Genomic DNA, 13,330 nt, shown 5'->3' on the forward strand with positions numbered 1-13,330 from the left:
TAAACTACTCAACCACAACGTTTTCACTGGACATGAACCGGAAGCACAAAGAACAGCTGTAGCAGTACCCCCCCCCCCCATACGGAGGGCCCCACCACTGACTTTAAACCTTTTTTGTGAGGGGGGAGGACTTTGAATGGTGTGAAGAAACTGAAGTACAAAAAGGAAATAGCCCATACAGATAAAGGGAAAGCATACCAGTGCTACACACTATGCACAGTCACTACAGAGACCAGAAGTCGGAAATGAACTCTAGAATATCCTGCTGAGAAAAATCCTTAAGCACTGAACAGTGTGTTTCAGACTTCATGCATATTCATATGCATGCATGTATGCGTGCGCGTGTATGTATCTAAACAAATAAAAGGCTTATAAACCCACTACCACTGTTTTCCTAGTCCTCCTTCCCAAACCGTGGGCATGGTGTCTTTTATAAACACCTAAAATAGGAGGACCATAAAGGCTCTCTGTTTCAAAATTCCCATAATTACTCTCTGTTTAAGAATTTCATTATTTTTTACATGTTCATCTGCAATAGTTTATCTGAGCCTCAAAGGAGAGGATGAAAGCTGTACAGGTTCACGTCTGTTTTACTGCACTCATCAGACTCTCTGGCAGGCTTCCAAAAAACTGAAAAAGTCAGTAGCTGAGGAGTGGAACTCTTTGCCAGGTCATTTTTGAGATTAAGTTATTACAGGATGCATTAAGGTTTATAGTTTTTCTTAAGCTGAATGTATTTATGACCAGACTTTGTAAAACAGGAGATACATTTCACTGAACATTTTAATGTTTTCTTTAACCTCTACTGCTTCATTTATTTTTAAATGGCAGACATGGCTGCATTTCAATCCACATCCTTTGCTGTGTGTTTGTGTGTGTGTACCATGAAGCAGGCAGACAGGTTAAGCAGCAGCTTTGTTTATTGCCAAATGTTGGCTGTTTTGTTATTCTGTAGGTAGTGACTGTAAAATAAATGACCTCTGGGTGTGGATTTCCTTTTACAAATTGCTTGACTTGGAATTTTGGAAGAAAGGGAGGATCCAGGAAAGGGGAGGAACTCAGCCTGGGGGAGGGGGAGGAACCTTTATCCAGCTACACAGGTAGATGGTTAGTGTAGCCTCAGATCAGAGCTGACTATTGTGGGAGCTGGAATTGTTGTTAAGTGAGGCTTTTTGTTGCCGGCTAGTTGCTCTATTTTTATTTGTTAGTTTGGCACATAGGAGTCTGTGGCTTATCTTGGCACTGGAGGTTCTCTGAAGGTTTTCTTGCCTCAGAATGTGGTGAGTGTCATGTATACTGCTGAGATGTTGCCAACTAGGAAAGTAGTGGGTTCTTCCTCTGGCTACAGTGGAACAGCGATGGTGAGTACCACAGTCATCATGGACCGTGCTAGAATAGGGGAGAGAATTCAAGCCACCCTTGCTGGGTTGCATGAGCTGAAAGCACTCCAGAAGAAACATGAACAAATGGTTTTTGAAGCACTAAGTCTGCATGTGGAGCCTGTATCCCCACAAACTCTACTGAATAAAACTGAAGACTCTTCAATGAGGCAAGGACATCTGGCAGCAACATTAGCAGTGCTAAAAGAACAGCTGGTAAGAGAATAAACTCTGTGGGTTTCTTTTTCTGTGTGTCTTTTATTTATTTATTGTAAATAAGAAAATGAGTGTTTCTGAGGGGGCAAGATAAACATGCTGAAAACATGTTATATGCATATAAGCAACATATGCAAGCAAAAATAGAAGCTTTAGCTTACTGTGTTTTTAGATGCCAGGAAATTACCTGATGCGTTGATTCTATCAGATAGCACGTCTTGTGGGATAATGATGTTTGAATGTGGGTGGGAAAAGTTTAACTTGTTGCAGCAAAGCATATTTCCACTACATCGACTGCTTACCATGCCAGTGGCTGTTAAGCAGGCAACATAGTCTACTGCATGGGCAGCAGGAGAAATGAAAGGCTCTCCCAGACCTGCGCTAGGCTGTATGAAATGGATGCTTTAAGGGAGTTTGAGTCTGGGTTTTCAGTTTTTTTCTTTTTAGGTCATTATTTCTATTGTTACAAAAAAAAAAATCCCAGCTTAGATGCATGTACTCATGTACTGATATGCTTCATACAGTGTGTGTGATGTATATATTTATATACATTTAGCTGTATCAAAAGCAGTATTTTTCTATATTTCATTTTACAGGTAATATGACTTGCAGTGAAAGCAACTAGTTAGAACTGACAAAACACAGATTTCTACCCAAATGGGGAAAAGTTATTGCACTGTTGTCCTGAGTAATTTTACTTAGTTAAGACATCCGTTAGCCTAAGTATGTAAATGGTAATCCTATGACTGAGTAGATGCTATGTGCATGTTTCATGTATGTGCAGATCTACTTTGGGGGACAGTAAAAAAATGCACATTGACAGGGGTGTGTGACATTTCAGTTATTTTTTACTAAAGTGTGACATAATTTAATCCAATGGGTAGAGAAACATTAATAGTTGATGGCATTAGCTAAAGTGTGCATTGGTCTGAAATCGGTAGACGTAGTTATAGCCATGCACAAAACTTGTAAGGTGTTAACATTTTAGGCAAGTCATTTACAAAGACTTATGGCATCTTTAACTGCATGCTTATTTTATTTGGTTATTTTTGTGTCATTCAGTGATGTGTAGGCTGCCTGCTAAAACAAGGAGCCCACTTTGTTTCTCTAGTAATGATTTAGTGAAGGAAGTGTTGATTTAGTAATCTGAGGAAGGTTAAAAAGATGTTTTCCTTATTCATGGGGGTAAGAAATGTAGCTGATGATTAACCCAGAGTAGACAGGCTGTTAAACCTTCTAACCTCAGAAAAAAGCATAGTGCAGCTTGAGAAAGATCAAAGTTTTTGTTGGATACAGGACACAAATCGATGGTACCCCTCCCCCAAGCTCTGACTACAACTTGAAGACACTTAGCGAGTGAGGGAATAGAGTCCATAATTCACTTAATGACTGGTACCAGGTGTGTAGGCTGTGCAGAGCTGGCACATATAACTTCACTGCTGCATGTTTTAAATATATTGTAAAATATGACATGAAATGGCTGTTGTGGCACAGGAGGTGGAGATAACAGCTGTTAATGGATTCGGCAAGTGAACTTGGTACCAAGTCTTATCCTAGCCTTTGCACAGCTTGTGACCTTGAGCAAGACATTTGACCTCCACAGTGGGTGCTCATTGTGAATTGTGGAAAGATTCAAGCTGTTTTCAAGGGTCAGGGTAGTAGACCATGTTAGGAACACTTATGTTGTATGTCATAGCGTTGCTGTAGCAAAAAACATTGCCACAAATATGGAGAAATTAAAGGCAAACTTTTATTACTGTAATCATCTTGTGTTCACCCCCTCCCAAGATGCACACACACACACACACACACACACACACACACACACACACACACACACACACACACACACACACACACACACACACTATCCCCAGCAGCACATTTGTTATTGCCACTTGTCAATACTTTTTCTGCATTGGCTGTATAAAAGAGCAGATCCCCCACAAACACACTCACTGAACTCTTGCAATAATAAACAATACTTATTTGAGTTTCATTTCACCCAATATATATTGTGCAGCTCCTCTGTACATGATAGGACATTTTATATTTACAGTACTGTTGTCTGTGACTGATATGTAATACATGTAGTTATTTTAATTGACTTGCTTCAGGAAATTAATTACAAATTATACATGCATATAGTTATAGATACTAAGGATGAAAAAATGAATTTAAGTGGCAAAAATCTCCACATAAACAATGGTTTATGTTGATGTCATCTACAGTAAGACATCTGACAACATAATTATGTTGATGTCATCTAGACCTGACACTTGACAAAATAAAGTTCTGTGGCATGTTTTTAATAATTTTGAATGTGTAAAATAAAGCATACTGTTTAGCAGAGTGAAACATTGAAAATAATAGTACAGACAGACAATAATGTTAAGTACAGAAACAAGTACTTAACACATTGTTTCAGATCTTAAAAGTGAGGCCCACCCTTCAAGCTGGGGTGCAGCTCAGTGACTACTTGACTATCCTGCATACTTAATTCATAGTATATAATTGCAAAAAGCTGCTGATAAATTTACTCTAATAATGTTTTTGTGAAACAAGTAGGCATAGCCTAATGACATATGCATTCAGTAGTAATTTCACACTGGGTAGGGGTAACACATGTATATAATCACAATAAGCGTACAGTGTTGTATTAGTGGTCCAGTTTCATGTTGACATAGTCCACTGTAGTCCTAGTTTTATTTAAGTAGGTTCCAGACATGTGCCTCATGGGAGAAAGCTCCACACCCAGCCCATTAATGGCATTTTTTTAACATAGTGGTGTTGTTGGGGTGGTTAGTGCTGTTGGAAGCCCCTTTCACTGTATTGACTGCAGGTATAATTAACCATGTGTCTACACAGATAGTGTATTTTTATTCATATAACTAGGCGTGTGTGCATCTTGTCAGCCTGATCTAGTAGCACTGTCAGATAAGGCAACTTTCTCAGAGCTGCACATAATTGAGGTAAAACTAAGAATCAAACCCAGTACTACAAAAGGCAAGGCTTGTTAGCAGCACATAACTGCATTCTCTATTACATTGCCAGACTTTTTTTATGAAATGTCTTCATCACTACAGTATGCAATCAGATTTACTGGTGAATTCAGCAATTAGTTGGGAGTGGTCTGTCTGGTTTATCACTTATTATCTGTGAATTGTGAATTTTTTGGGGGGATCTGCATTGCTCATTAATTAATGATTGGACTTACCCTGAGTATGAGCCCATTTGGAGCTTTTCTCCCTTGTCTTTGCTAAAAGGTATTACAAAAATATTTTAATAACAATAATGTTACAATCTTCAAAAATACAAAAAAATGTAAATAAAATTATAACAAATTTAGAAATAATGCAAAAACATTGGTTAAAAATAGATACAATTTGTATGACGATGATTTAATATTTAAATAAATTTTAGTTAGTTTGTAGGGAAATTAAAGGTAGTTTATTATAATACAAACAGGAATTGCAATATGAAGTGAGAGGAAAAAAAACAGGGTTACAGCATATTTAGATATTTAAGTTGGGGAGAGAAATTGATTGAAGCAAGGAAGTGAGTAAAGAAAGAAGAGTAAGGAGGTCTAAGGTATGAAAAGGTTGTTTGTCTTTCAGCTTTTCCCAGTTAGGGGTCACCACAGTGGAACTCCGGTCCGCTAATGATTACTTGTTCATATATAGGGATATAGTTTATCCCAGGACTGAGCAAGAACCGAGCCAGATTGTGGCTTGGAAGTCTTTCACATTGACCAGTCCAGAACTGGAGAGAGGGTGTTGACCTGATGGTTACAGGTAAGAAGTACCAGGCCTTAACAACTGTTGTTTGGAAATATTAAAACAATGCCACCGCCTTTCCTCTTTATATAGTCATTACTGAAGTTGTTCTAGATGGGGATGTAATTTCAGAGTCATTTAAGTCAAGTTTCAGTTTTAGGGAGACTTTTAGGATTCCGGGAGTGTGTGTATGTATGTTTTGTTTGTACAGAGTAAGACCAAAGCTGTTCTGCAGAAATATAGCAATAAAATTGTATCACATTTTTAATAACTTTTAATGTGGAAATCAAATTGCGCTTTCAGTAAATTTACTGGAGATGGTTCCTTTCTTTTTTTTCCTGATAATTGCTTATCTTGCACTGTGATGGGAAGCAGGATCCTCTCCTGCACACCTCACCACTCCCTATTTTTGCCTTGTATGTTTGCCATGTACATACTAAAATTCTTAGTCTTCTGATAAATCGCTGAGGATTACCAATAAGTCAGTAATGCCAGACATTGAATTTCTTGCTTATCGTTCAGAAATGCATTTTGATGGAAAAACTTGTTCTTCTAGTAAATAAATAGTCACTGATTTTGGCATTTCTCCCTGATTCTTCAGCTAAGAAATTGAGAGGTTTATTTAGTAGCAGGCATAATGCATGGATCAATCCCTGGATGGGATGTTATCCCCATAATGGGACACACACAGGCCATTTTGAAGGATCACCATGTCATCGTGCTTTTTAACAAGAGGGATGACAACAGAGACTGGTAAAGATCCAGGTGAGAAAAAGGAGGCCTTGCATGTCGCAGGGGAAGGCACACCAGGCATTGAGGGGCAGCAGTGGTAACCGTTGCACCACTCTTCCTTTACTCAGTAAGGGTCTGTCAGTTTCTCAAACTTCCAGTTAATGTCTGTGCTGCTTTGTGTACAAAAATGCTGCACTTGACATGTTGTTTCATCACCCCATAGAGGTAAGATTTAAATGCACCCACTCGAGGGTTGCAGTAAAAAAAGAAATGAACATTGGGGTACTGAACCCTATATTAAAATGGTGCTTCTGTGCCTGAGTCTGCACTGAAAATGGGCATTGCCATATGCCCTTTTGTTGTTAACAAAACAACCAAATGCATCTTATTACATTACCAATTTAATTTGGAAGTACTGTAGTGCAACTTTTAGGACTCCAATCTGTCAGCTAGTATTCAGGGCAATTAAAAACCAAGATCCTACTCGCATTACGACCGTGTAAGAACTTCTATTATTATGCATGTGAAACCCGTTAAGATGACTTGTTCTGTCCCATTCTTTCTCATATGTCATCACCTCCAACTCCTGTGCTATTTGTGGGATGTGCTCACAGCTGTTACGGTACATTGCATGTGATAACATTAGTCCTCTCAGGTCTTTACTTACTGTACCAGTTGGAAGTGTTTCTTAAAATAGATACTAGTTACTTCAGTGGCAAACGGAAAAGCAGCTTATATAAAAAAAATCTATCTAGACATCCATCGGTCAAATACAAACTGATGAAATTAACATGAGCAATAGAGTCTTACAATTCAGTCTCCCAACTGTATAATGAGTATGCAAGACTGTTGCATATATGTGCAGGCATAACAGTTTGAGTCAAGGATTACACATTTCTAACTGTGTTTTGTTCTTGTTATGCCTAAGGGAAATAGGGAAGGTACTATGACTTTTGAAGTACCCCCTCACCGCAGAGTAAATCTATTCATATGGGGCTAGTGCATCAATAAGAATTAACCGTGAAGGAGGGAGGGCAACGTAATCCTGGATAAGAAGTGTGAGTTCACTTAATTACTATTAAACAGAGATGTGAGTTGTTGAAAATTAAATCTACCAGGCAGATTGTAGTGAAGTACCATTAGTAATTTAGTGAGGAAAATGTCACCCTTATCTTTGCTAAGTGTTTACAAGAATTAAGAGCCCCAGACTGGTTTAACTTCAGGTGTCTTACTGATCACCACACATGGGCCTCCAAACAACTGTTACTCTGAAAGAAGTTAAGAGCTTTGTTTTCATCATATGTGCCCAGCTGCTCCCAAAGTGCTGTTTGCACTGCCCTGACTTCCTAAATTAGTGTGAGGGCTAGTGAATTGTGCTGTGAGACTGCAACATTTAGGGAGGTCTTGTCCAGCTTTTTTTTTCTTCAAATAATAGAATCCAAAACATCATAACTGCTGTATAAGATGTGAGTCATGATGCAATGCACCCCACTGTGTTCAATCACTCATGCTTTACACTTAGACCCAATACTATCAGTGAAGCATATGTCAAATTCAAATCCACTACACATTCTGGGAGAAGAGTTAACCATGAGGTTAATTCTGTGTAACCCACAGCTAATCAATTCAGACGTTGGAAAATGGCCTTAAGCTCCTTTAATGAGTACCACTTAAGGATTAAAAGAAACTGCCAAAATTATTTTCCTTGCTATGCAACAACATAAATATTTTGTTATTACAAACCTGTAAAACTGGACAGCTGTCTAGTGCAATGGTATAAATTACAGAAGACCAGTTACCTCAGTATCTAGTCACAAAGTTGGAGAAAAAAATCCGAATCGTACTTAACGACTCAATTTTTGCAAATGAAGTTGCATTATAAATGCTACAAAAGAGGAAAATACAGCTCCTTCCTATGTCAAATTGTAATTTTTGGCATTATAGCAAAACAACATAAAGTAAGTATCCCAAATGACAGTAGGTGAAGTACAGTAAGACAAGGTAAAGCAGTGTTTGTTTGTTTATTATGATGTCACCCAGGCTGAGCCTGTAATCGGTCATTGTTTGATCAGGGTTCTACCCCAGTAAACAAATTTAGCTAAATAAATAAACAATGTACAGTATACAAATACCAATGGTTTATATTTGTGAGTAAGCATAGACAATCTGAGAAACAATATATATATAATCTAACAAATCAAATATATGAATAATTTATATAGTAGGAATGGAAATGGCATACCTTACAGAAATAAGACACTACATATAAAATGAATCTAAGCGCTAAACTTTTTAAATTTATAAACAATGTTATAAATTAAAAATGATTGTTACATTTCAGGCTGTTTTCATAAAACAAAAAGTATTTCTAGAACACTTAAAGCCCACACTTAATAACAATTGTAAATAGTAGTGTATACATTACCAGGGTGTGGTTATGTGGTAATAAAGACAGGAATGCTGAGCTGGGTTTGGTGAGTGATTTAGCTGGGAGTATACTCCAGCAAAGTCCACACCCCCTGACTATGAATTAATGTGATATTTAATAGTTTAAATGCAAGCCAAAGGCAAAATTCAGAGACTTTTTGCATACTGTGTAGTGGTAATGAGCATGGTTAAGCCTTTAAAACATCACTGTGTGAATCAAAAAGAGTGAGAGGGCACAATGCAGTAACTGCTAATATTACTATACCTGAAGAGCAATCGGTAAGTAAATGTGGCCCATTTCATGACTGTGTCCTGCTGCACAATTAAAACACAGGCAGTAATCCTAGCACAGAGAGAAATCTGGTTAAAATGTTTAATTTCTAGATGCAGACCATGCAATCTTCAGTAAATAGAGAATCCCTAAAATAGCATGTGCTGCAGCTCTGTTTGTGACAAACTCTCTCTATTCTTGCCTCAGTCTTGGCTAGTTTCCTTACAGGACCCTTTGTTGTTATCATTCGTATAGTAGGAGGTAAGCATGTAAAATGACAGGACCTTCATGCAATCTTATCATGCCTGTATTCAAGGAAGACCCACTTGACTACAACCAGACACAACTCACATCCACTTGTCTGGTATCACCCATTCACATTCATCCTCCAAGATTGCTTTACTGTTGGTTATTATTCCCTATGGACTACCCCCTGCCCCCCACTTGCCTGTTTCAGTTCCAGTAGCTGTTGTATGATCTCTCTAAAGTGAATAAAATCACAGGGACTGCATATATAAACTAAATTGTTAACCGTGTCCAGGAAACTAGTATCATATCCAACTTGCTGGACGGCCATTGTAGCAAAATGCATTTGTAAACTGATTGTGTGTGGTAATACATTAGATTATGTAGCATTTTGCATATTGCTGGTTCTGTATGGTACCACAGACTTTGTTTAACTTGGTGATATGCAAAGCTGGCTGCATATTTCTATTATAAGAATAGTGCCACCAAAGAATGAATGCATAACATTTGGAAAAAGATAGGGGCTACTTACTTGAAGAGAGACCACAACCTAACTACGTGACATAATATCATGACGTGCATTTGATAAGTGTTACATGAAATCTCATTTTGTGAGTCAGGATTAAGTGTGGTATAACACAGTGGAATTCTCATTTGCATACCACTATTCTGTGCAGGGTTGGTGGTAGTGTAGTAAGTACAGTGCACCAAGTTGCCTTATTAATGTATTAATTATTCATGAATTGTTCTCACTTGCATACTACTGTTCTGTGCAGTGCTGGTAGCTTGTATAGTGCAGTGCACCAACCTGCCATACTAATGTATTAATTACTAATGAGATTATTTAATCAGAACTTCTCAGGTAGTGTAGGTAGTAGAACTCCTGCACCTAAGTTCGGAGACCTTGCATTTTTTAGCTTTTATGTAAAAGAAAAAAACTGGAGCTCTGAAGACCACGGCTTAGAACTTTTAATAAACTTCAGTAATAAAAAATGGCAAGCACTTTCGCGGAAAACAAACCCTCTTCTTCAGCCCAAATAAAAAAGTTACACAAACCACTCTCATATATAAAAATTCAAAAAGGAATTCTCCAATGAAAACAATGTTCCAATCTAAAAACACAGCCCACTGGAGCAAGGAACTGGCCGGTAAAGATGTGCTGTTTCAACACATCCCTTAAAAACATGAATATTAAAACTGTGACATGGAAAACTTATCAGAACCAATAGTAATGTTTTTGGCTTTTCCTGGTTAGGGGTCGCCACAGCTGACCTCCGGTCCGCTAATGATTGACAGTGGATTTTTACGATGTCGAGTGGCCAGCCCAACACCCAGCCTTCAAAGAAGGCACACCCATTCATGCATGCACCTACCTGCATGTCTTTAAATGTCACTCCACCGTGGGGAGGACATGCAGACTCCACACAGAAGGTGCTCCATAAAACTCAAAACTAATTTCTTGCATAGATCATGAGTTTACCAGAGAAGTGCAGCTTCAAATATATTGACAAGCCTTACATAGTCTATACAGAAATGTCCCACATCTGTCTGATGCATCAAAAGGAATAACTGTCACTTCAGTAACAAATTATTCCTAAATGAAAACGGGGGTTTATCACCTATCTCTCCTAAGTTCCGAGTTAATCAATAAAAGTGACCAATGTTTCTTAATAGCCTCACAAGTAATGTTTATTTGAATAAATAAGTAGAAACCTATTCTTATTAGAAAGTTTACTAGTCTGTTTGGAAACCACAGCTACTTCTTCCACTGAATCTGACAAATACGGTCTCCCCACCATATGCCAAACAGACCAAGCCTCTGCTAGACTTTTGTCTACATCACTTACACTGTACCCCCGTTATAAAAAATCCTTCATGTTACTTTAAAGTAACTTGCAACTCCACATCATCACTGTGGATTTGCATGGCTCTTAAAAACTGTCCCTTAAGGACAGTCCTAGTCACATGACTGGGGTGCATACTGGTTTTATGTAATCAAGCATTCTTTATACGTGGTTTTCTATAAGTTCCTGTGTTAAATCTTTCACCACTTCATCAATTTTAATACACACATCTAAAAATTCTATAGATTTCAGAAACATGATAACCGAACTTCAGAAGAAATTCTATAGATTTCAGAAACATGATGACAACTTCAGAAGTGTCATGGTACAATGAAGGTAATTTAGAAAACCAGTCAACTCATCTAAACTGCCAGGCCATACAAAAATACATCATCCACAAATCTCCTGTAAAAAAAAAAAGTGAAATACTGTGTGTAAAAGTTATTGTTGAAAACATGAACTTGCTCACAGTGGGCTAAGACAAGGTTGCCAACTCTTTAGAGAAAAAACTCATTGTGAAATATACAAATATTGTTTTCTAAAATCAAATCATTGAAAAAAACAGACTCTTCTCAACTGTGAAATCAATGTTCATAGTTAAATATATCCTCACATTCTCTACACCTAAATTGTTAGGAATAACACTGAACAAAGACATCACATCGTGTCACTTAGTACACATCATTATCCCTAGAGTATGATCAATACCACTGGTAGAAATCATTCAAAAAATTCTTAGAATCTTTACACTATCAATATTGTCCAATACTTTCCTTAAACCTTTTTCAACAAAAAGTCAAGAATGGCTCTGTAACCCATCCCCTGATGGACACAATAGGATGCATGGGTGGTTTATGGACATCTTTGTGGACCTTAGGAAATCCATATAAAATCTGGGTCACAGCATGTTCCACTGTAAAATATTCAAACAATCCTTGTTCAACAGAACCATCCATCAACAAATCATGCACTAAAAATATGTACTCTATAACACTTGTAACAAAACCCTTGTTAATTTGCAAATACGTGACATTGTCAGACAGTATTTCAAACATGCTGTTTAAATAAAATTCCTTGTCCATCGCAACCACTTCCCCTCGTTTATCACACAGACACATGACAAGGTGGGGAGCTGAACGTAGCTCATACAAAGCTTTTCGTTGCTCTGAAGTGAAATTATAGTAAGAATGTTTGTATCCAACTGTTAAACACACTCAAATCTCATTCTCTCACAACCCTATAAAAGCCTCCAGTTGAGGATGTATCACAGGATTAAAAGTACTGGGTTTCCTAAAAATATCAGTCACCATCTTCCAATTGTGGATACAGTAAGGCACGAGAGACATTTCGTGCAAACAACCTTGTGTGTGTCCAGTATATCAGTCAGACCAAAAGCCCTACTAGGGATGAAATTCAAGCCTTTGTTTAAAACTGAAATCTGTTGAACTCTGCTTTAACAGTGGGGGTAGTTGTTTTGCTAGGCTTTATCAAAGCATTTTATGCAGTCCCACATCAAAATGTACATAATTAGCTAGTTTAGAATGGGTCAGTTGTGATAAAACTTAAAGCATAATCAGGCAGAGAGATTGCAGTGTGGAACTTGGATGAAGAAAACTGAGTTCACTAGTTGTGCACCATATGGGTAATTTCTGTGCCCAGTCATCTGCAATATCACTAGTGGACATTTTGTATGGAACTTCTGCAGTATCACTAGTAGACATTCTGTACCTGGACATGTTCTTCCTTTCTATGGACTATTGCTAAGACCTTACACCAGTTCTGAAAGTATGCACTCACTCTCAGAATGGAAACTGTGTGAAGAATGCTGACTTTGTTTTAGAAGAACAAAACTTAAAGTACAAGGAGGCTGGCTCAAGATTTAAGGAAGCACAGCTAATGTTATAGTGCAATGATGGTGCTTTCCAGAAGAGGCTGTGGAATGAGAAATGGCAGTTAAATTGAAGAATGTGGAGGACCAGCCGCTCTGGTGGTGTAAAGGGATAAAGCCTTGACTTCGGAACAGACAACTTGGGTTCACTTAGTGGCTTGGGTGAGTAAGAGTGGCAGGGAGGGATGGTGAGGGAGGGCATTAGTCAGTGATGTTCTCTTACTGGATGCACAACCCAAAGATGGCAGTTGCTCTCTGATGTAATCAACAAGTGCAGCAGGTGGGAAATGGAGTGGATAGGGCACATAAGGAAACCCCCTCCGGGCCAGATGCAAAGACTGCCATGCCCCCAGAACACCCTTAGGGTCCACAACCAGTCCCAACAATACTAGAGTAAGTCCAGTGGGCAAGAGATAAGCTGGTTGATCAGGCATGGAGGTGAGCAACTGGGGGGCTGTGATGTCCCAAGAGGACCAAAAAAAAAAAAAGAGAGAAAATGTGTAGAACCAAGCTGGCTCTGTAGTATTGAGGTATGGAGACCTAACTATGAC

The 13,330-nt window shown here is 38.2% G+C and overlaps 1 protein-coding gene across 1 annotated transcript in view; it reads left to right on the forward strand.

Annotated features, from left to right (window-relative positions):
• Positions 1–1,060: 1,060 nt before the first annotated feature.
• Positions 1,061–13,330, forward strand: part of LOC122795116 (dapper homolog 2-like) — a 172,991-nt gene continuing 160,721 nt past the window's right edge. Inside the window, exon 1 of the mRNA XM_044063661.1 lies at positions 1,061–1,595. Coding sequence (XP_043919596.1) covers positions 1,290–1,595 — 306 coding nt within the window. The 5' untranslated portion in view covers positions 1,061–1,289. The remainder of the gene's footprint in view (positions 1,596–13,330) is intronic.

Source organism: Protopterus annectens, chromosome 1.part0, assembly GCF_019279795.1.
Source record: "Protopterus annectens isolate FY-2018-M chromosome 1.part0, PAN1.0, whole genome shotgun sequence".
NCBI lineage: Eukaryota > Metazoa > Chordata > Ceratodontiformes > Protopteridae > Protopterus > Protopterus annectens.